The sequence below is a fragment of the Salvelinus sp. IW2-2015 genome, linkage group LG35 (genome assembly GCF_002910315.2).
Source record: "Salvelinus sp. IW2-2015 linkage group LG35, ASM291031v2, whole genome shotgun sequence".
Taxonomy (NCBI): domain Eukaryota; kingdom Metazoa; phylum Chordata; class Actinopteri; order Salmoniformes; family Salmonidae; genus Salvelinus; species Salvelinus sp. IW2-2015.
Window position 1 is genome coordinate 3,590,251 of NC_036874.1, and position 24,965 is coordinate 3,615,215.

The 24,965-nt window shown below is 45.3% G+C and overlaps 1 protein-coding gene across 1 annotated transcript in view; it reads left to right on the forward strand.

Annotated features, from left to right (window-relative positions):
* LOC111958772 (oxidation resistance protein 1-like) overlaps window positions 1–24,965 on the forward strand; it is a 181,774-nt gene that overhangs the window by 75,642 nt on the left and 81,167 nt on the right. Inside the window, 1 exon segment of the mRNA XM_023980037.3 lies at window positions 4,772–4,968. Within this exon segment, the coding sequence (XP_023835805.3) occupies window positions 4,772–4,968 (197 nt within the window).

The following is a 24,965-nucleotide window of genomic DNA, read 5'->3' on the forward strand; positions in this document are numbered from 1 at the left end:
ACAGCTACTGTGGGGATACGGTTACTGTGGGGACGACATCGTCGATGCACTTATTGATGAAACCGGTGACTGAGGTGGTATACTCCTCAATGCCATTGGATGAGTCCCGGAGCAAATTCCAGTCTGTGCTAGCAAAACAGTCCCATAGCGTAGCATCCACGTCATCTGACCACTTCCGTATTGAGCGGGTCACTTGTAATTCCTGCTTTAGTTTTTGCTTGTAAGGAGGAATCAGGAGGATAGGATTATGAGCAGATTTGCCAAATGGAGGGTGAGGGAGAGTTTTTTATGCGTCTCTGTGTGTGGAGTAAAGGTGGTCTAGAGTTTTTTCCCTCTGGTTAATCATGTGACATGCTGGGCATGTCACAGTCATTAGTGAGGAGAAACGGCACCTTTAAGTCAGCTCAAATCATTTCCCTTTCCCCTGCAGTAGGCAGCTATCTACCTGTTTTGTTTGTAGTCTCAGCACTTTCATAAGCAAGCTGTCGATGTTCAGGGCTCATTGTTCAGACAGAATGCCACCCGCTCAGGCCGTTTGACAACAGAACTGCTGCTCTAGCATTTAGTGAGGGTTAGATGAGACTGGGAGTCTGCAGTCTGCATTCTCCCTCCATTCATTATGCAGACCTTTCCTACCCAAGAGAGCTACAGCCCTGGCAATTAAGGACACCTGCACCATGTCAGATATAGAGTTTATTCAATTTTATTAAATGTGCATCCCAATATTGCACTTTATATACATCACAGAAGACTGACATATAACAAAACCATTTGACATACACTACTGGTCAAACGTTTTAGAACACCTACTCATTCTAGGGTTTTTCTTTATTTTTACTGTTTTCTACATTGTTGAATAATAGGGAAGACATCACAACTATGAAATAACACATATGGAATCATGTAGTAACCCAAAAAGCTTTAAACAAATCAAAAAAGAGTTTATATTTGCCTTGATGACAACTTTGCACACTCCTTTTTCTCCCCAATTTTGATATCAAATTGGTAGTTACAGTCTTGTCCCATTGCTGCAACTCCCGTACGGACTTAGGAGAGGCGAAGGTCGAGAGCCATGCGTCCTCCAAAACACGACCCTGCCAAGCCGCACTGCTTCTTGACACACTGCTCTCTTAACCCGTAAACCAGCCGCACCAATGTGTCGGAGGAAACACCGTACAACTGGCGACCGATGTTAGCGTGCATGCGCCTGGCCCTCCACAAGGAGTCGCTAGAGCGCGATGGGACAAGGACATCCCGGCCGGCCAAACCCTAAACTAACCCAGACGACGCTGGGCCAATTGTGCGCCCCCCTCATGGGTCTCCCGATCGCGACCGGCTGCAACACAGCCTGGGATCGAACCTGGGTCTGTAGTGACGCCTCTAGCACTGCGATGCAGTGCCTTAGACCGCTGCGACACTCGGGAGTCAGAGTTAAAAAAATATGTTGTTTGTTAATTAGGAAATGAGGAAAAATATGAACTTTTCACCCATCAGGCCACTAGGTAATTTGACTGCAGGAAAGGGCTATGGTAGGATAGGATATAGACCTTCGTCACAATAAATGGCCACAGTGTTATGGCTCTATCATGACCATTAATTCAACTTTGAAGAGAAACTATTGCATTCATATGGAGATATGCCACAGGCTGCACTATTATAGTGTGTTTGAGTTTATAATGAGTGTCTAATTGTTCAATAATAGCTAAGACAGAGGTAATTAATAGGCTGCCTATTGAGCGTGGGACAACAGGGATACATACCGTACATATAATGACATAACAGTGTAATTGACTGAAAAATACATTTCCATTGTGTATTTCTATCCATTTCCTTTTATCACACAACAAAATAAAGTCATGAGCAATTTGAAGGTCATTCAGACAGCGATCGTTGAGTAAGGCTTGCCTGAAGTCTTAATGTCTAAGTGCTGAATCCTGCCTGATTTCCATCCCCACAAYGACACAGAACATTCAGTGTTTCCAGTAAATTAGATTTCTTTATGATGGTGTTTTTCTCTGTCATTCACAATGCTGTTGCATAACACGGTGTAATGGGACTCATAACTGTCATATCGGCCATTTTGCTGTTATGGATGTCAAACCCAGCCAAGCCAGTACTGCAGCATATCTACATGACAAGCCTCATATACAGTTGCATAAACTGAAGGCAGTGTTTTTGTTGTTTTCATAAGCGAGTGGAGTGGAGCCAAGCCCTTTCCTCTAGCTCTAATCCCTCTGACTGGGTGTAGTGATAAGCATGTTTGACTTGGCCCACATTTCCTGTGTTGTTTCTGCCTTGCCAAACCATGTGACTCCCAGTCCCTGTAGAGATGGATAATCTGAGTGATGCCTGTTAGGCACCGCTCTCCTCCTGGACCAAGCAACAGAACAGCAGAGAAGGAAAACAAAATGTCTGCTTTTCCTTTGCTTTCCTCCCTCCCTTTTCTCCTTCCCTCTTTCCCCAACCTCTTCCCCCTCATTAAATGTTTTGCTGCTCATACATAGATATAATCTGTTGGTGAGAGCTGGTGGCTTTGTTGACATGCTTTGCCATCTCCCTCCCCATGTGATAGGATTGAACGCCATAGGGCCACTGGTGACCTAACCGTCTCTGGCCCCAGCCCATTGGCCCGCTGAAAGCTGTGATAAACCGTGCCGATGCAAGCTGTAGCCAATCAGATCAGACGGTGTGTATAGATTGAGGAGGGTGGTGGATAGTTGCTGTACACCAGTTGAAGGCTATTGAAATGCAGCCCAGTTGTCAGGGACACAGTCTTTGGAGCTTACACTAATTACCTCTGAAGAAAGAAAAAAAACGATAGTAATAATACTGTTTAATAAGATCCATCTTTGTTTTCTAAGAAGTGGTAGCTATCAATACAAACCAATTTGATAATATTATTCCTGTTATTTCTGTTATTGTATGGGAGGTTTTGGCTTGGACAAGACTTACTTTACATACCTTACTCCTGTTATTGTGGTAAACGTATCTTACCGTTGATGCTGTTTAGATGTGTTGAACAAGGCGTCACCAGCCAGGCGTTGTTGTGATCCCTGTGGACAGTGTTATTGTTTTGCTGGTCGGTGCCACAGACTACACTGTCCTGATTAGCGGCTGATATTTCAGCGGATAGCACAAAACAGCTGCGGTCTGTTTACATGCACACACACACACACACACACACACACACACACACACACACACACACACCTGTCTCTTATACACATCTAGATGTGTATAAGAGACAGAGACTACACTGTCCTGATTAGCGGCTGATATTTCAGCGGATAGCACAAAACAGCTGCGGTCTGTTTACATGCTGTCTCTTATACACATCTAGATGTGTATAAGAGACAGCTCTATGTGTGAATGTCTCTTTCTGTTTGTGTCTCTCCTTGGATGTACTGTACACCTGTCTCTTATACACATCTAGATGTGTATAAGAGACAGACACAAAAGTGATTGACAGTGTTTCCATGGAGATGGTGCATTTCATTACCTTGTAGAGGCTATGTCATGTTTGCTGTTGTCTGTCCTGGGAGAGGAGCTAGAGGAATGAAATGAAATGGCTGGAGCCGGAACGATTCCCTCTGAGGGAAGAAAGGAGTGCTGAGAAGAGCCTTGTGTTGCTGCTTCAGGCTACTCTGACAGGCCTTGTCTACGGGAAAGACTGACGGACTTTAGTTTACATACCATAGATAGTACTTTAGGAGTACTTGTTCATCCATTTACACTATCTTCTCTAAATAATATGTGCTTACCTCATGTTTTTGATTTTCCATGCTTTATAAAGTTAATGATATAGCAACGTAGTAGGCAGGGAAATCAGTAACTGGCAGGTAAACAACATCTTCCTAATCATTGTGGTGTTTTTGTTAACTCGCAGGTGCTGCATACTTATATAATGTTTCTTCTGCATGTTTGATACCTGGATTAGCTTAGTGAACTCTGTACTGAACTTGTTTATAAATAAACTAGCCTGTTGTGTAAATCCTATGGTGAGACGTTTAATTGGCTTTTACACTTTGGCGTAGGTTCCTTGGATTTAGGTCAGTGTCTCATCGGATAAGGTTTAATCATGTATAGGTCATCTTATGTAAGCAAGTGATCCACTTCACTTTACAGCATCAACAGTGTTTGTATTGTGAAATTGCTGTCTGACATTGTGTGTAGAAAGTTACCACGTCTGGGTCAAATACATAATGTCAAATACTTTCAAATATTTGAGCCGTGCTTGATTTCGTTTGCCCAGGCCTACAAGGGAACCAACGGAATAGTCCCAAAAGTGCAAACTCCAGTTAACACATATCATTACACGTATTATCTATTTGATGTTTGATCAATGACAGCATATCTCGTTCAGAATAGTGTCCAATTCATATTCCTGTTATAATATTGTTGTGTTTTATTATAAAGCAATAAAATATTGTTGAAATGGTTTGTTAAATTGAATTGTTAATGAGGACCTTATTAAGTTATTGATCTCTACTCTAATTAATCATAGCCAGAGTATGGAATATGCCACACCGTGAATGTGTTGCATTCACTCTACATCATTATCAATAGCTGCTGTGCTGACTGCTGACATAACATAATATGATGAACTGTTTTGTTATTGGCAGCAAAGTCTATGTACTGTATCTTTTGACACATTTGAATTTACAAGGTCAAATTTCCCACTTCCTGTTGCATGACCATGTTATTACTGAATATGTGGTGTTATGTGTTATGACTGACTCCATATTTCCTGTTGTTGTTTTGTTTTGAACAGACTGAAGAAGAAATCCCAGTCAGTGGATATTGCCACTCAAGGATTCTCCCCTACCCTGGTGCCAGCCTCYCCGATCAARAAGACTGKACCACCTGTTACCAAGACAACCACYTTGGGGGTGCAGCAAAACAATGCAACCAATTCCCAGAGAATCTGCAGTCCACGGTGCAGCGAGCTGAAACGCGGCTACACCATCGGTAAATGAAAAGTGCTAGAATTCTGATCTGCCCATCTGTGTGGTCCATGTTCCATGTTCCTCCATTTGACTTTCCTCCGGGACACGAGTCTGTGGCAGGAAGAGGAAGGGATGTTGGAGGTTTGTCTGTGTGTGTGTGTGTGTGTGTGTGTGTGTGTGTAGATGCTTTGTAAGGAGACTGACTGATTGAACCTCAAGATGGCCTCATTGCCTTGAGTCACAATAAATCATTTTTGGGGAGTGCTGGTTGGTGCTTGTGGCAGCTATAGGCTACTTTATATTTATGTAGGAATATATTTAGCTATTGTCAGAGGTGTAGTAATGACACTTGAGGAAGCACACTTTCTGAGTCGGTAAAATGAGTTTGGGGAGTTCATAATGTAATTCTGTGCACACACTATCTCTGAATCATTCTGCCTCTGAAATGTGATTGCCCATTGACGTCGCTACTTTTGTTAGCTAGCTTCAAGGATGGACAGAGTACTGCCAAGGTGTTCTGCATGTGTCAGACTTTTAATTAATCCAATTAATCCAATTTAACCTTGTACATCTTAACCCGCTGTTAATAGAGAGATGATTGGCTGTTGAATCATACTGACACCAATGGAACGGTAGGAGTGCAATGTAAGTCAGTCGGTCAGTCAGTCAGTCAGGGCTGATGAATGGTGAATTGAATCAATTCAGTTTGCTATTATATATTGATCTGATGTAAGAAGAGGTCCATTCATGACCAGAAAGTCTCAGCATGCATATGGGGGTGATGTAACAACACTCTCTAGTCTTCAATAATCATTTACCCAATTCCGTAGCTGTGAAATAACCATATACCGTGTTTGTGTTCTCTGTAACTGGCTAAATTATTCTGAAAGAATTGTGTACAGGTTAATGTTCCCCAGAACACCGTATGTCTACAGCAGATTTCCTTCATTTAGCCTTTACCTATTTCATTTGTAATATATAATAAGTTGTGTCAACAAGGCTGTTTCCCAGTGGTCTCTTGAGCTCCTGACTCTACAACCTGATGCCTTAGCAGCAGTGTTYGGGGTTACGCGTTTCAAAAGTAACACGTTACATAATCTGATTACTTTTAATGAGTAACGGAGTAAAGTAACACGTTACTTGTTCAAATTGGGTAATATTATTACAGTTACTTTGTCAAACAAGGCCTGTGTTACTTTCAGAATCATATCTCTACCGGGACGGGTGTTTCCATCATCCGATCTTGACTTGTTTCCTCATTTAGTTTTCGAGTGAGTGGAGAGTCTGTTTGGAGAAATGTCATGACAGCTGCTGTCCATAGAAATGTACACCTCTGATCTTTGCCATTGATCGCTTATTTGATAGCAAAGCCCATAGAGGGCTTTCCTGTCTAGTGGCAAGTGTGCCCTCTATACATCTCTATGGGTTCATGTTCGTGCGCTCTATAACCAGAACTGGCGGCTTGAGAGAAAGATTTTGAATGAAAAGATAAGAAATTTGTGCAGATGTTTGGCTTACTGTAGATGGATAATTAAGCAGCCCATATATAGCTCAGCACTTGTAGACTAGCACAGGAAAGCAACACCACAGATGAAACTAGTGATCAAACCTGAGTTAGTAAGTAGCCTATCCTTGGAAGAGCACGCGCAGCTCTCCTTGCTCCCTCCGACAGTCAAACAAACTGTGAGATTGTGAGATTTGTTTCATGAAAGGAACACAATGTAATATAACTAGTATTATAAACGGGGTGGTTCGAGCCCTGAATGCTGATTGGCTGACAGCCATGGTATATCAGACCGTATACCACAGGTATGACAAAATATTAATTTTTACTGCTCTAATTACATTGGTAATTAGTTGATAAGAGCAATAAGGTTCCTCGGGGGGTTGCGATATATGTCCAAAATACCACGGCTAAGGGCTGTGTCCAGGAACTGTGCTTTGCGTCGTGCATAAGAACAGCCCTTAGCCGTGGTATATTAGCCATATACCACACTTCCTCGGGCCTTATTGCTTAAATTTAACACGTTACTTTCCACACAAAGTAATGTTGTAAAATAACATGTTACTTCGTGTTTACTTTTCAAATAACTAATCCCAACACTGCTTAACAGCAGGGTTAAATCATGCTTAATGTAAAACAATGCTAAGAGCTCTTTGTGCATTTATTGTGTCCTGTCCTTGAGCTTATGTGGTTAATTATCAATGTAAATGAATACAGTTGAAATCCCTGCTACAGTGTAAGTGCTCTGCTACTGGAGTAGTGAAGGTATGGATGTTAAAAGAGTGTGAATAGTGTGTGGGTCCTTTATTGGCTTGTTTTATAATATATCTTCTCTGGTGACAGACGTAAACATACATCTACATGCCATTAAATATAAAGACAGTTACCTAGTTAGCTAATTGTAATAGTTAGCTAGCTAGCTGGTGCTAACAAGATTTGATTCTAGGTTGCGACATTAGGCCTATATAATGGGTAAGTAACTAGACATTGACTAATGACGGTCCCTCATTCTAAACCTCTATCTTGATGTGCTTTATAATCCACTCTTCAGGCTAAAGCAACATATCCAGCCAGCCCATTTGGATCTTATCATGCTAATTTATTCTAATAGGAGAATAAATAATAATGTAGCCTAGGGGGACATGACAGCTTTTTGTGCTGTCTGTCTGTGACAGAACCTACCTCCTGACAGAGCTGTCATTACACCATCAAGACGTTTTAATAACCACACAATCAATGAGCCTCCAACCAGGTTCAACACCTGAATTTCCACTGATAGTCTGAGATGAGTGAGGTGACGGTGGCACTGATTATGCCCCAAATGACACCCTATTCCTTACATACTAAATGACTTTTATGGGCCCTGGTCAAAAGTAGTGCACTATATAGGGAATAGGGTGACATTTGGAGTGCAGACACTGAAGGATCTGGCTGAGGAGGAGTTGTAACCACCTGGAAGTGCCTGGAAGGGTGCACAGCCTTAAGAGTCTGTCAGTGGGAAGCTGGAGCTAATGGCTTCTGAGAGGGTTATTCACCTTGTACTTTTGTAGTGCTCCTTCCTCTCTCAATTCAATTCTATTCAAGGGGCTTTATTGGCATGGGAAACATGTGTTAACATTGCCAAAGCAAGTGAGGTAGATAATATACAAAAGTGAAATAAACAATAAAAAATACAGTAAACATTACACATACAGAAGTTTCAAAACAATAAAGACATTACAAATGTCATATTATGTATATATACAGTGTTGTAACAATGTACAAATGGTTAAAGTACACAAGGGAAAATAAATAAGCATGAATATGGGTTGTATTTACAATGGTGTTTGTTCTTCACTGGTTGCCCTTTTCTTGTGGCAACAGGTCACAAGTCTTGCTGCTGTGATGGCACACTGTGGAATTTCACCCAGTAGATATGGGAGTTTATCAAAATTGGGTTTGTTTTCGAATTCTTTGTGGATCTGTGTAATCTGAGGGAAATGTGTGTCTCTAATATGGTCATACATTGGGCAGGAGGTTAGGAAGTGCAGCTCAGTTTCCACCTAATTTTGTGGGCAGTGTGCACATAGCCTGTCTTTTCTTGAGAGCCATGTCTGCCTTCGGTGGCCTTTCTCAATAGCAAGGCTATGCTCACTGAGTCTGTACATAGTCAAAGCTTTCCTTAAGTGTGGGTCAGTCACAGTGGTCAGGTATTCTGCCACTGTGTACTCTCTGTTTAGGGCCAAATAGCATTCTAGTTTGCTCAGTTTTTTTGTTAATTCTTTCCAATGTGTCAAGTAATTATCTTTTTGTTTTCTCATGATTTGCTTGGGTCTAATTGTGCTGCTGTCCTGGGGCTCTGTGGGGTATGTTTGTGTTCGTGAACAGAGCCTCAGGACCAGCTTGCTTAGGGGACTCTTTTCCAGGTTCATCTCTCTGTAGGTGATGGCTTTGTTATGGAAGGTTTGGGAATCGCTTCCTTTTAGGTGGTTGTAGAATTTAACGGCTCTTTTCTGGATTTTGATAATTAGTGGGTATCGGCCTAATTCTGCTCTGCATGCATTATTTGCTGTTCTACGTTGTACACGGAGGATATTTTTGCAGAATTCTGCATGCAGAGTCTCAATTCGGTGTTTGTTCCATTTTGTGAAATCTTGGTTGGTGAGCGGACCCAAGACCTCACAACCATAAAGGGCAATGGGCTCTATGACTGATTCAAGTATTTTTAGCCAGATCCTAATTGGTATGTTGAATTTTATGTTCCTTTTGATGGCATAGAATGCCCTTCTTGCCTTGTCTCTCAGATCGTTCACAGCTTTGTGGAAGTTACCTGTGGCGCTGATGTTTAGGCCAAGGTATGTATAGTTTTTTGTGTGCTCTAGGGCAATGGTGTCGAGATGGGATTTGTATTTGTGGTCCTGGCAACTGGACCTTTTTTGGAACACCATTATTTTGGTCTTACTGAGATTTACTGTCAGGGCCCAGGTCTGACAGAATCTGTGCAGAATATCTAGGTGCTGCTGTAGGCCCTCCTTGGTTGGTGACAGAAGCACCAGATCATCAGCAAACAGTAGACATTTGACTTCAGATTCTAGTAGGGTGAGGCCGGGTGCTGCAGACTTTTCTAGTGCCCGCGCCAATTCGTTGATATATATGTTGAAGAGGGTGGGGCTTAAGCGGCATCCCTGTCTCACCCCACGGCCCTGTGGGAAGAAATGTGTGTGTCTTTTGCCTATTTTAACCGCACACTTGTTGTTTGTGTACATGGATTTTATAATGTCGTATGTTTTACCCCCAACACCACTTTCCATCAATTTGTATAGTTGTTGAAATCAACAAAGCATGAGAAGACTTTGCCTTTGTTTTGGTTTGTTTGGTTGTCAATTAGGGTGTGCAGGGTGAATACATGGTCTGTTGTAATTTGGTAAAAAGCCAATTTGACATTTGCTCAGTACATTGTTTTCATTGAGGAAATGTACGAGTCTGCTGTTTAATGATAATGCAGAGGATTTTCCCACGGTTGCTGTTGACTCATATCCCACGGTAGTTATTGGGGTCAAATTTGGCTCCACTTTTGTGGATTGGGGTGATCAGTCCTTGGTTCCAAATATTGGGGAAGATGCCAAAGCTAAGGATGATGTTAAAGAGTTTTAGTATAGCCAATTGTAATCTCTCTCTCTCTCTCCTCTCTCTCTCTCTCTCTCTCTCTCTCTCTCTCTCTCTCTCTCTCTCTCTCTCTCTCTCTCTCTCTGACTCGTTATTCCCTAATGTATTAGCTGTGTCTCTGACCCATGGGGTTTGTTGTGGGAATCTGTCTCAAGGACGGTAGAGGCAACAGATTTGTGCATTGCTCCAACCTTGGCCACAGTGTGAGGTGAGATGTATTATCACAGTACAGCACTTCTGTTTGACTTATCTCTGTGGACACATAGACTACACAGATAGAGAGGACGGCGGTGCATGCTAAAATAAATATTATGGTCTGAACGAGTGAGCAGGCTGACTATTATTAGGGCTGACCTGGTGGCCAGTCATTCTGGGGAGACAGAGTCACAAGGCCCTCTCTAAAGGGTCTGACATTTCTTTGTGTGTGTGTGAGTGTGTGCATCAGGCGTGTGTGTGTGTTTCAGGTTGCGATTTTGCTGCTACTGTTAACTTATTATGGCTGGGATCCCGTTAACAGGATCGATATGACAACAGCCAGTGAAAGTGCAGGGCGCCAAATTCAAAACAACAGAAATCTCATAATTAAAATTCCTCAGACATACAAGTATTTTACACCATTTTAAAGATAAACTTGTTGTTAATCCCACCACAGTGTCCGATTTCAAAAAGGCTTTACGACGAAGGCACACCATCTGATTATGTTAGGTCAGTACCTATTCACAGAAAAACACAGGCATTTTTCCAGCCAAAAAGAGGAGTCACAAAAAGCAGAAATAGAGATAAAATGAATCACTAACCTTTGATGATCTTCATCAGATGACACTCATAGGACTTCATGTTGCACAATACATGTATGTTTTGTTTGATAATTTTTATATCCGAAAATCTCAGTTTACATTGGCACGTTATGTTCAGTAATGTTTTGCCTCCAAAACATCCGGTGATTTGGCAGAGAGCCACAACAATTTACAGAAATACTCATAATAAACATTGATAAAAGATACAAGTATTATACATGGAACTTTAGATAAACCTCTCCTTAATGCAACCACTGTGTCAGATTTTAAAAAAACTTTACGGAAAAAGCACACCATGCTATAATCTGAGTACACAATCCAAACTCACGACGCGCGGGCAAGTCCATGCGAAAGTTCAGACGAAAAGTCATATTACAGTTCGTAGAAACATGTCAAACGAAGTATAGAATCAATCTTTAGGATGTTTTTAACTTCTCTGGGATATTGGCCAAAAGCCAGAAAAAATGCAGCGCGCCAAATTCAAATATATTACTATAAAACTCAATCTTTCATGAAATCACACATGAAAGACACCAAATTAAAGCTACACATGTTGTGAATCCAGCCAACATGTCTGATTTCAAAAAGGATTTACGGCGAAAGCACACCAAACGATTATGTTAGGTCAGTACATAGCCACTGAAAAACACATCAATTTTCCCAGCCAAAGATAGGAGTCACAAAAAGCAGAAATAGAGATAAAATGAATCACTAACCTTTGATGATCTTCATCAGGTGACACTCATAGGACATCATGTTACACAATACATGTATGTTTTGTTCGATAATGTGCATATTTATATCCAAAAATCTTAGTTTACATTGGTGCCATGTTCAGAAATGCCTCCAAAATATGCAGAGAAATTGCAGAGAGCCACATCTAATACCAGAAATACTCATTATACACTTTGATGAAAGATACATGTTTTACATAGAATTAAAGATACACTTGTTCTTAATGCAACCGCTGTGTCAGATTTCAAAAAAACTTTACGGAAAAAGCACACCATGCAATAATCTGAGACGGCGCTCAGATATAACAACATTTCTCCGCCATGTTGGAGTCAACAGAAATAAGAAATTACATCATAAATATTCCCTTACCTTTGATGATCTTCATCAGAATGCACTTCCAGGAATCCTAGTTCCACAATAAATAGTTGTTTTGTTCGATAATGTCCATTACTTATGTCCAAGTAGCTACTTTGCTAGCATGTTTAGTACACATGTCCAAACGCTCGCGCAGATCCAGGTGAACGTTGGACGAAAACTTCAAAAAGTTATATTACAGGTTGAATAAACTTGTCAAACTAAGTAGAGAATCAATCTTCAGGATGTTGTTATCATAAATATTAAATAACGTTCCAACCGGAGAATTCCTTTGTGTCTCTAGAAGTAATGGAAAGCAAGACGATATCATTTGGAATGCGCGTGACCAAGAACTGGCACTCTGCCAGACCACTGACTGAAACACCTCCCATCCAGCCCCACATCACAGTAGAGGCTGTTCTACAGACTGTTGACATCTAGTGGAAGGCGTAGGAAGTGCAAACAGATCCATATCTTACTGGGATTCGAATAGGCAATGAGTTGAAAATCGACCAGCCTCAGAATTCTCACTTCCTGTTTGGATTTTTTCTCAGGTTTTTTGCCTGCCATATGAGTTCTGTTATACTCACAGACATCATTCAAACAGTTTTAGAAACTTCAGAGTGTTTTATATCCAATAGTAATAATAATATGCATATATTAGCATCTGGGACAGAGTAGGAGGCAGTTCACTCTCGGCACGCTATTCATCCAAAAGTGAAAATGCTGCCCCCTATCACAAAGAAGTTAACATAAATCTTCAATAATGTTCCAACCGGAGAATTCCTTTGTCTGTAGAAATGCGATGGAACGCAAGTCTAACTCTCACGTGAACACGCGTGGACAGCTCATGGCACTCTGCCAGACCCATGACTGAAAGAGCCCTCATTCCCCCCTCCTTCACAGTAGAAGCATCAAACAAGGTTCTAAAGACTGTTGACATCTAGTGGAAGCCTTAGGAAGTGCAATATGACCAATATCCCACTGTATATTCGATAGGCGATGAGTTGAAAAACCACAAACCTCAGATTTCCCACTTCCTGGTTGGATTTTCTCAGGTTGTTGCCTGCTATATGAGTTGTGTTATACTCACAGACATCATTCAAACAGTTTTAGAAACTTCAGAGTGTTTTCTAACCAAATCGACTAATAATATGCATATATTAGCAACTGAGACTGAGTAGCAGGCAGTTTACTCTGGGCACCTTATTCATCCAAGCTACTCAATACTGCCCCCAGCCATAAGAAGTTAACTGGAACAATGTCAGGATTTCTGCTATCTTTAAATTCCCGTCAATCAATTCTACTTGACTAGCTAGAGATGCTGCTCACCGTTATGGTTGGTGACAGTTATAGGCCTAGTCACTGCTTTAGGCAGAACATGAGTGTTCCTTTCTCATCGTATTTCTTCTAACTGTCTAAGGGGGTTTGTTGCTTGTGTTTACCCATAGTAGCAGTTGCCAGGGGCGGCAATTACAGTATGTACACAACTGCTTGTCATCTCCCACTGACGCTGTATGCATTGGGACAGTTACTTTGAATTGGGACAATTCACTGTTTCGAAAGTATATCTTTTTTTTATTGGTATCTTTGATTGTAAGTAATTCATTTGCAGGCCTGTTTTGGCAGCCTTACCATTATGAAGTCATGGTGAAAACGCACACTGGTCCAGGTTGTGGACCAGAAATGTCACAATGATAACACTAATGTCCTTCCATCCTTCCACTGCTCTGTCGTTGTGTGCTATATAAGGAACACAGTGCCATTTGGGACACAGCCAAGATGCCTAGCCCAGTAGGGCAATCAGTAGTACCATCAGTAGGACCATCAGTAAGACCATCAGTAGGGCCATCAGTAGGGCCATCAGTAGGGCCATCAGTAGGGCCATCAGTAGGGCCATCAGTAGGGCCATCAGTAGGACCATCAGTAGGACCATCAGTAGGGCCCTCAGTGGGACCATCAGTAGGGCCATCAGTAGGGCCATCAGTATGGCCATCGGTAGGACCATTGGTAGGACCATTGGTAGGGCCATCAGTAGGGCCATCAGTAGGACCATCAGTAGGGCCATCAGTGGGACCATCAGTAGGGCCATCCGTATGGCCATCAGTAGGACCATTGGTAGGGCCATCAGTAAGACCATCAGTAGGACCATCAGTAAGACCATCAGTAAGACCATCAGTAGGGCCATCAGTAAGACCATCAGTAGGACCATCAGTAGGGCCATCAGTAGGACCATCAGTAAGACCATCAGTAGGACCATCAGTAGGGCCAGTATGGCCCATGAGGGAGGAAAGGTCAAAACTCTGATTCATAGCTCTACATTATGTGATGACCTGAGGTTCTCTCTGACCAGACATGTGTTGATATTCACTTACTGTAGACTTACTGTAGCAGGGTGGTTGTGATTCCCTTATGGTTTAGCTGTAGCAGGGTGGTTGTGATTCCCTTATGGTTTAGCTGTAGCAGGGTGGTTGTGATTCCCTTTGTTTACTGTAGCAGGTGTTGTATTCCCTTATGTTTAGCTGTAGCAGGGGGTTTGATTCCCTTATGGTTTAGCTGTAGCAGGGGGGTTGTGATTCCCTTATGTTAGCTGTAGCAGGGGTTTGTGATTCCCTTATGGTTTAGCTGTAGCAGCGTGGTTGTGATTCCCTTATGGTTTAGCTGTAGCAGGTGTGGTTGGATTCCCTTATGGTTTAGCTGTAGCAGGTGGTTGTATTCCCCTATGGTTTAGCTTACAGGGCCAGCAGTGCTGGGAGTTAGCCCTGCCCTATAGAGCCCATGCCTTTTGGCAGTACAGCAGTATAGCCGGCCCCATGCAGCTCACGTTCCAGCGCTAGCTGGTCATGCCACACAGCCCTTCGTTGTGTTGAGATAACAGCCAGCCTGGCTGAGGCTGAGGCTGGTCACGTACGCATCAGGGACTTAGTCTCAAATCCGCCCTGGTGGGAGTCAGTGAGCCTCTCACGGAACCTGTTTCTGTTTAAACCCTGTTTGTGTCCGCCTCCCCGAAAGCCTTTCCTATCCTACTGTAACTAACCCCCCCAGAACCTCCACCAGCTCCCGCCGCACATCCATGTGGCCCAACAATGTGATCCTACGTCAGCGATTCCTGGAGCTCTCCCCCACACAGACAATCCTGGTTTAAGGCAGACTGCAGAAGGTAATCCTGTATAAGAACCCTCCATCTAAGCCTCTCAGAGCAGGCAGGACTCTCCACATGACACCCTGGTATGGTCAGCCACATTTTGCCTGATGATAAGAAATACCCACAGAGACAGGACACATAAAACATTTTAATGTTTGTGCTGCGATCCACAACATGGTTTTTGCTTTCCAAAAAAATCAACAATCCAAAATAGTTTTTTTTTGTTTCCCTCAGGTAACATTGCCTGAACAGGCCAGAGATGCTTGAATGTATTGTCCTTTGTTATGTGCAAAATCAATTTTATTATCTGTCTTTGTTGTTATTATGTTCCCCACCATGCTGATTAATTTTCCTCCCCAGTGTCTGTCTTCCTGCCCCCAGTGTCTGTCTGTCTGTCGCTGCCCCCCATTGTCTGTCTGTCTGCCCCCCAGTGTCTGTCGGCCTGCTGCCCATGTCTGTCTGTCTGTCTCCCCCAGTGTCTGTCATCTGTCTGCCCCCCATTGCTGTCTGCTGCCCCCCAGTGGTCTGTCTGTCTTTCTTGGGTCTGTCTGTCTATTCTGTCTGCCCCCAGGTCGTCATGTCTGTCTGCCCGCCCCCCAGTGGTCGTCTGTCGTCTGCCCGCCCCCCCAGTTGTCTGTCTTCGGTCTGGCCCGCCCCCAGTGTCTGTCTTCTGTCTGCCCCCCAGTTGGATCTGGGTCTGTCTGACCCCCAGAGTTCGTTGTCTGTCTTGTCATCTTCTGTCTGCCCCCCCCAGGTGTCTGTCTGTATGTCGCCCCCCAGTGTCTGTCTGGTCTGTCTGCCCCCCAGTGTGGTGTGTTTCTTTCTGCCCCCTAGGGTGCTGTCTTCTGGCCCCCCACTTCCTGTCTGTCTGCCCCCTAGGTCGTCTGTCTGTTCCTGCCCACCAGTGTGGTCTGTCTGTCTGTCTGCCCCCAGTTGTCTGTCTGTCCTGTCTGCTCCCCAGTGTCTGTCTGTCTGTCTGTCCTGCCCCCAGTGTCCTGTCTTCTGCCCCCTAGTGTCTGTCTCTGTCCTGTCTGTCTGTCGCCATCAGTGTGTGCGTGTCTGTGTCTGTCTGCCCCCCAGTGGTCTTCTGTCCTTGTCCCCCGTGTCCTGTTCTGTCTGTCCTCCCCCACCCGCGTCTGGTCCTGCCCCCCAGTCGCTGCTCTGTCTGCCCCCCAGTGTCTGTCTGTCTGTCTGCCCACCAGTGGGTGTCTGTCTGTCTGTCTGCCCACCAGTGTGTGTCTGTCTGTCTGTCTGCCCCCCAGTTCTGTTCTGTCTGCTCCCCCAGTGTCGTCTGTCTGTCTGTCCCCCAGTGTGTGCTGTCTGCCCCCAGTGCTGTCTGTCTGCCCCCCAGTGTCTGTCTGTCTGCCCCTAGTGTCTTCCTGTCGTCTGCCCACCATGTGTGTTCTCTGCTGTCTGCCCCCCAGTGTCTGTCTGTCTGTTCTGCTCCCCCAGTGGTCTCTGTCGTCTGTCTGCCCCCCAGTGTCTATCTGTTCAGACAGAGTAGTTTCCAGACCGTTCTGAAATGACACCCTATATAGAGCCCAGGGTGCACTATACAGGGACTATGGTGACATTTCGGACGCAGCCCCATCACAGCAGGAAGTCTCAGATTTTAATTGTGCCCATTTAAAGTAATGAGTAAAGGTAAAAAATAGTAAAGTAAGTTAAGTTATCTCTCTCTCTCTCTTTCTATCTTTCTCTCTCTCTCTCTCTTTCTATCTTCTCTCTTGTTGTCTCTCTCTCTCCACATCCCTTCACCCACACTGCATTCATTAACCGTCTGAAGATTATTGAGAGGCATATCTCACGGTGGCAAATGATGTAGTGACCAGTGGGTCACAGCTATCCATTACACCAGCCATGCTTCCATTGTCCTACAAGCAAATTAAATCAGACGTTGTACCTTGGTTTTATCAAATCTAAACAATAAACAGGTTTTGTTCCATTCAGGATATCTTTTCGTGTCTGTGTCCCAAAATGGCACCCTATTTCCCTACATAGTGTGCTGCTTTTGAATAGAGCCCTATGAGCCCTGGTCAAAAGTAGTGCACCATATTGGAATAGGGTCATTTGGGCACAGGCTGTGTAGAGAGAGTTTTGACTGAATTATGGTTAGTATCGAGCACAGACCAAAGACCAACATCATCCGGAACAACATAACCAAGGCTTTGATAATGTGGCATACCGGTGTCTGTGTCTCTTTTTAAAGTTACCCCAGATGAAAGGGTGGGTGTGGAGGATTTCCTGCTATTTACAGCTTGAGAGAGATTCAATAATATGTTTAACCGGAGCTACTATAAAGCATGGTTAGCCAGATAATCAATCTCCATGTTGGGATTTGTGTATCACACACACACACACGCACGTATGCATGCATGCACGCACACACACCTCTGGTCTGACACTAACACCCCTCCTGATGTCATCTCAATGTCATTGGCCTATGATATGACACTATGCTAAATAGCACCACAACAAATATCGTGCAGATGTTCTTTGGGGCTTGGATAGCTTCCAAATCTATCCCATGTTAATTATTGTATATTCCATCTACATGATTCCGTTAGGGACTATCGTTAAGACTCAGTATCACTAACAATACAAAGGACAGCAATAGAGTATTTTATCCTCAATGGTCTTATATATGAGTCAACAACTCTCAGGTAGATTCAAGCCCTTGTCATAGCGAGGTTAAATCTTTGCGTCCCAATGGCACCCTATTCTCATTATAGTGCACTACTTTTGACRTGGGCACATAGGGCCCAAAGTAGTGCACTGTAGGGAATAGGGTGCCATTTTGGACAGAACTATAGATCAATGATGGCAATGGGATTCATAACAATGGCCATGGGAGAGTTTCAACTTTACCCAGCAATGAAAAACATTTTATTTTCTCTTGTGGTCAATTCAGCAGTGGGGAGCTGAATTTACTGCAGTGTACTGTAAAATATCTGCCTTTGGGCCAGTGGTGTAATTACGTTGACGTGAAGTCTCTCTGCAGCCCTCGTCTCCTCTCCTCCAATCTGCGTTCAATTTATAAATGCCACCGCGCTAGTAATCACACTGTTTCCACACTTAGTTTGGAGAAGTAAGTCTGCAGCCAGTCAGCCAGCCAGCCAGTCAGCCAGTCAGCCAGTCAGCCAGCCAGCCAGTCAGCCAGCCTGCCGTCCCATGCCAGGGATTGATTACATACAACTCAAATGAAGAGTAAGCAGTTTTTTCCTGCCACTGTGTGTGCGTGCGTGCTTGCGTGCATGTGTGCGTGTGTGTGTGTGTGCGTGTGTGTGTGCATGTGTGCGTGCGTGCGTGCGCGTGTGTATGTGTGTGTATGTGCATGCGTGCATGTATGTGTGTGTGTGCGTGCGTGTGTGTGTGTGCGTGTGTGTGTAAAATAAGACCTGCCTCTCCAAATAACTGTTGATATTTGTTTTCGTTTTGCTCATGAATTTATTGGATCGCGTTACATTGAAACAGCGGTTTCACCGTCCTGGGTTTGTGTTTTACACACCTGCGTTGATGCAGCAGGATCAACTCGGTAAGTTGTATTTATTGTTACCCATTAAATGTTTTCTTACTTCTTGCATATTCAGTGTTATATTAATTGGTTTCAGAATGGCACTTGTAGGCCTGATGCCAGTAAGGAGCATACAAATGTTACCATTCACACAATCGTTAAGGTTATTTACACATTTATTTAGGCATAGGAGTTGGCTACAGCACACAAGTCATTTCTTTCTGTGCAGGTTTCCCGGACACAGATTAAGTCTAGTCCTAGACTAAAATGCTTCCTCAATGGAGAAACTGTCCTTCTATGTTTTCCATAATACAGACCAATAACAGGAGTATTGTGATTGATTCCTCTAAGTAGGTGATTAGCACTACATTAGACCCCTTTTATTGACCAGATCTCTTAGGAAGTGTCTTGTTGTCAGAGTTTAGTGTGCAGGCAGCACCTCGGCCCAATCAAGGCCCAATCGAGGCCGAGGCATGGGGAAGACCCAGGTCCAGCAGTAGCCTTGCAGTCCTTGAAATGTGAACACCCCTTTTAGCTGCATGTGATTCATTCTGATCCAGTAGCGGTGCCTAGGTAAAATCACTGGTGAAGCCAAGCCAAAAAAAATAGCGTTATTACAATCTATGTGTTGTGATAATTGCGTTGTTTTCTCTATAACCTGTTAGTTAACTGCCTTGCGACTGTGAAATATACACCTAAGGCTGAGACAATAAGAAGATATAGTGGCAAAATAAATTCAACAACACATTTGTTTCGCCACAAAACCAGAAAGCAACCTCTGTCCGGTGAAGTTTACAAAGCATATTGCATGTAACAACAGTTACATGACCTACAGCATGGTCAAGTAAGTTAATGTTTCTGACATTTTTGAACTACTAAACTACTATTGATTTAGAACCACAGAGAGTTACTGCAAGTCCATTTCAACTTCAACATTTCAACATCATCAAATCACCTATCTTTAGTGTGTGTGTGTGTGTGTGTGTGTGTGGTGTGTGGTGTGTGTGTGTGTGTGTGTGTGTGTGTGTGTGGTGTGGTGTGTGTGGTGTGTGTGTGTGTGGTGTGTGTGTGTGTGTGTGTGTGTGTGTGTGGTTGTGGCAAGTAGAAAAAAACTTGTTTGACATGCTACTGTGTGAGAGAAAGAGCCAATCCGATCCTTCTCTCTTTCATGTTGACAAAACATTAGCTAGTTAACATTAGCCTTCTACATCTACCTGCATATTGAACTTCCATCCTCTCAGGCCAGGGGCACAATGTATGAATTTATGGTTGCATCAGAGTTGCCGTTATAAATAAGTGTTTAAATTAAGTAAACCATGGCTAATTTAGGAAAGGACCAATTTTGACTAGCTACTGTAGTTAGCCACTGGAGGACAACAACACAACAAGATGCAACAATTAAAGTTGCCTCCCGAGTGGCGCAGCAGTCTGTAGCATCACTATAGACCCTGGTTCATTCCCAGGCTGTGTCACAACCGGCTGTGATCAGGAGTCCCATAGGGAGGCGCACAATTGGCCCAGCGTTGTCTGGCTTAGGAGAGGGTTTGGCCGGGGGGGTAGGCCGTCATTGTAAATAAGAAGTTGTTCTTAACTGACTTGGTCCAGGCGGCAATTGGTCTGGGCGGCAAGAATGTCATACTCTTTTTGACCAGACAGTATCGGATAGATGGCTGCCACATACAGAGACAGAGGGGCGCTGTTTCGCTCACTTGGATGCTTTCTCCGGTGAGATACATTCAGCCTCTTCAAATGAAAGGAAAATGATAAAACACAGAGACGAAGGATATCAATGATTTTATTATATATTTTTTGTAATTTTGGGGGGAAGCCTGGCTTCCCTTGGCATCCATGAATACATGCCACTGTTGCGCTCCACCATCTCAACCCCCCTCCTTGAACTCCCATCTCCTTATTCTAATGAGACTTTGTATTGTATACAGTCCAGGGGCCCGGGTTGGCCATGTACTAGTTTATCCAAGGGGAAGAATATAGCTGCGGGACAAGATTTAGCTAACAGTGCAGTATGCAGTCGACACAACATGGGTCAGTGGACAGTGCTTTCATTACATCTCGTTAAATGTTAGTGTGTCGGCCCAGAACATTCTCTTTGGTGCTGCATCAGAGTATAGACTATACACTATAGTGTTTCCTGCTCGCTTGGACTCTTACAATCAGTTCTACTGCCCCAAAGAAATGTGATACAGGGCTCAGCCTACATGCCAATAGTCTCTGTCAGTTTGACTATATTGTAACGAATACAACGGCGATAACAACTCACATCTCAGCTCATCCAATACGTGCCTGCCCAACTCATCATTTAACCAACAAATTACCCATCTAGCGTATTTCAGAGAAGAGAGATTCATTATCCAATTTAGGCCCTGTGTTGTGGATGGAAGCAGTGATATCATAGTGCTGGATGGAGAGGGTCAAAAGGTGTTTGATGGGCGGGACAGACTGGGTGATGTGTCCGAATAGACTGGGTGATGCCTTCTTAAATCCAAGTTGCCACTGACTGTGTCTGTAAAGGCGTGCGTAACTGGTGGCAGTGAAGTCAGACGCAGGAGAGCAGAACTGGGTAATAGCGGGAGCAGTTTAATACAAAACCAACGGCATAAAAAATAACCATCGTGGGTACAAAACCCGACGCGCACCAGTAACAAATGTGTAAAAGCACTAAAAACAAACAATTCCACACAAAGACATGGGGGGAACAGAGGGTTAAATACACAACACTTAATGAGGGAAATGAGAACCAGGTGTGTAGGAAAACAAGACAAAACAAATGGAAAAAGAAAAGTGGATTGACGATGGCTAGAAGACCGGCGACACTGACCGCCGGACGCTGCCCGAACAAGGAGAGGAACCGACTTCGGTGGAAGTCGTGACAGTACCCCCCCCTTGACGCGCGGCTCCAGAAGCGCGCTGACACCGGCCTCGAGGACGACCCGGAGGGCGAGGCGCACGGCGATCCGGACGGAGACGGTGGAACTCCCGCAGCATAGAAGGGTCCGACACGTCCGACACCGGAACCCAGCATCTCTCCTCCGGACCGTACCCCTCCCAGTCCACGAGGTACTGAAGGCCCCTCGCCCGACGCCTCGAATCCAGTATGGATCGAACGGAGTACGCCGGAGCCCACTCGATGTCCAGAGGGGGCGGAGGAACCTCCCGCACCTCAGACTCCTGGAGCGGGCCAGCCACCACATGCCTGAGGAGAGACACATGGAACGAGGGGTTAATACGGTAATCGGGGGGAAGCTGTAACCTGTAACTCACCTCGTTCAGTCTCCTCGGGACTTTAAATGGCCCCACAAACCGCGGACCCAGCTTCCGGCAGGGCAGACGGAGGTGCAGGTTTCAGGTCGAGAGCCAGACCCGGTCCCCCAGTGCGAACACCGGGGCCTCACTGCGGTGACGGTCTGCGCTGGATTTCTGGCGCAGCACGGCGCACTGAAGGTGAACATGAGCGGCGTCCCATGTCTCCTCCGCGCGCCGGAACCAGTCGTCCGCCGCAGGAGCCTCGGTCTGACTCTGATGCCAAGGAGCCAGAACCGATACCCCAGTACGCACTGGAAGGGAGAAAGGTTAGTGGAGGAGTGGCGGAGCGAGTTCTGGGCCATCTCTGCCCAGGGCACAAACGCAGCCCACTCTCCCGGCCGGTCCTGGCAATAAGACCTCAGAAACCTACCCACATCCTGGTTAACTCTCTCTACCTGTCCGTTACTCTCGGGGTGAAAACCCGAGGTAAGGCTGATCGAGACCCCCAGACGTTCCATGAACGCCCTCCAGACCCTCGAAGTGAACTGGGCACCCCGATCAGACACAATATCCTCAGGCACCCCGTAGTGCCGGAAGACGTGTGTAAACAAGGCCTCCGCAGTCTGTAGGGCCGTAGGCAGACCGGGCAGAGGAAGGAGACGGCAGGACATAGAGAAAAGATCCACAACAACCAGGATCGTGGTGTTTCCCTGTGATGGGGGGAGATTGGTCAGGAAATCGATCAACAGGTGCGACCATGGCCGTTGTGGAACGGGTAAGGGATATAGCTTACCTCTGGGCAGGTGCCTAGGAGCCTTACACTGAGCGCACACCGAGCAAGAGGAAACATAAACCCTCACGTCCTTGGCCAAAGTGGGCCACCAGTACTTCCCACTCAGACAGCGCACCGTCCGACCGATGCCTAGATGACCAGAGGAAGGTGACGTGTGGGCCCAATAGATCAGCCGATCACGGACAGCAGACGGAACGTACATACGCCCAGCGGGACACTGGAGGGGAGCGGGCTCTGCACGTAACGCCTGCTCAATGTCCGCGTCCAGCTCCCACACTACCGGAACCACCAGGCAGGAGGCCGGGAGTATGGGGGTGGGATCCATGGGCCGCCCCTCTGTGTCATACAGCAGGGACAGTGCGTCTGCCTTAGCGTTCTGGGAACCTGGTCTGAAAGAAAGTGTGAAAACAAAACGGGTGAAAAATATGGCCCACCTTGCTTGGCGAGGGTTCAGTCTTCTCGCTGCCCGGATGTACTCCAGATTGCGGTGGTCAGTCCAGATGAGAAAAGGGTGTTTGGCCCCCTCAAGCCAATGTCTCCACGCCTTCAGAGCCTTGACAACAGCCAACAGCTCCCGGTCCCCCATGTCATAGTTTCGCTCCCCCGGGCTGAGCTTTTTCGAGAAGAAGGCACAGGGGCGGAGCTTCGGTGGCGTACCCGAGCGCTGAGAGAGCACGGCTCCTATCCCAGCCTCGGATGCGTCCACCTCCACTATGAACGCCAAAGAAGGATCCGGATGGGCCAGCACGGGAGCCGAGGTAAACAGAGCCCTCAGGTGACCAAAAGCCCTGTCCGACCACTGCAAGCGTACTGGGCACCCCTTCAGCAGTGAGGTAATGGGAGCCACTACCTGACCAAAACCCCGGATAAACCTCCGGTAGTAATTGTCAAACCCTAGGAACCGCTGCACCTCCTTTACCGTGGTGGGAGTCGGCCAATTACGCACGGCTGAAATGCGGTACCCTAGGAAGGAGACGGACTGTTTAAAGAACAGGCATTTCTCAGCCTTGACGTACAGGTCATGCTCCAACAGTCGACCAAACACCCTGCGCACCAGGGACACATGCTCAGCGCATGTAGCGGAGTATATCAGAATGTCATCAATATACACCACTACACCCTGCCCGTGCTGGTCCCTGAAAATCTCCTCTACAAAGGCTTGGAAGACTGATGGAGCATTCATCAACCCGTACGGCATGACGAGGTACTCATAATGCCCTGAGGTCGTACTGAACGCCGTCTTCCACTCGTCTTCCTCCCTGATATGCACCAGGTTGTAAGCGCTCCTGAGGTCTAATTTGATGAAGAAGCGCGCCCCGTGCTTTGACTCAATCGCCGTGGCGATAAGAGGTAGCGGGTAACTATACCTCACCGTGATCTGTTTTAGGCCTCGGTAGTCAATACACGGGCGCAGACCTCCCTCCTTCTTCTTCACAAAAAAGAAACTCGAGGAGGTGGTGAAATGGAGGACCTAATGTACCCCTGACGCAGGGATTCGGAGACATATGTTTCCATAGCCGCCGTCTCCGCCTGTGACAGGGGATACACGTGACTCCTGGGAAGTGCAGCGTTTACCAGGAGATTTATCGCACAAGCCCCCCGTCGATGGGGTGGTAATTGAGTCGCCTTCCTTTTGGAGAAGGCGAGAGCCAAATCGGCATATTCGGGGGGAATGTGCACGGTGGAGACCTGGTCTGGACTTTCCACCGTAGTATGAAGTCAGACGCAGGAGAGCAGAACTAGGTAATAGCCGGAGCAGTTTCATACAAAACCAACGGCATAAAAAATAACCATCATGGGTACAAAACCCAACGCTCACCAGTAACAAATGTGTAAAAGCACTAAAAACAAACAATTCCACACAAAGACATGGGGGGAACAGAGGGTTAAATACACAACACTTAATTTGAGGGAAATGAGAACCAGTGTGTAGGAAAACAAGACAAAACAAATGGAAATTAAAAATGATCGACAATGGCTAGAAGACCGGTGACGCTGACCGCCGAACGCCGCCCGAACAAGGAGAGGAACCGACTTCGGTGGAAGTCGTGACAGGTGTCCCGTGTTCTACTGTATCACTATATATACTTAAAGAGAAACCAATTAATTCCAACCGCAGAGTTCAATGAGTACAATTGATTTTGTTTATTTCACTGAGAGTCCCCCTCCCTGTCTCTTCCCCCTCCCTGTCTCTTCCACTCCATGTCTCTTCCCAATACCTGTCTCTTCCCACTCCCTGTCCTAGCCTGTGGAGCTGTCAACGTTATAGTG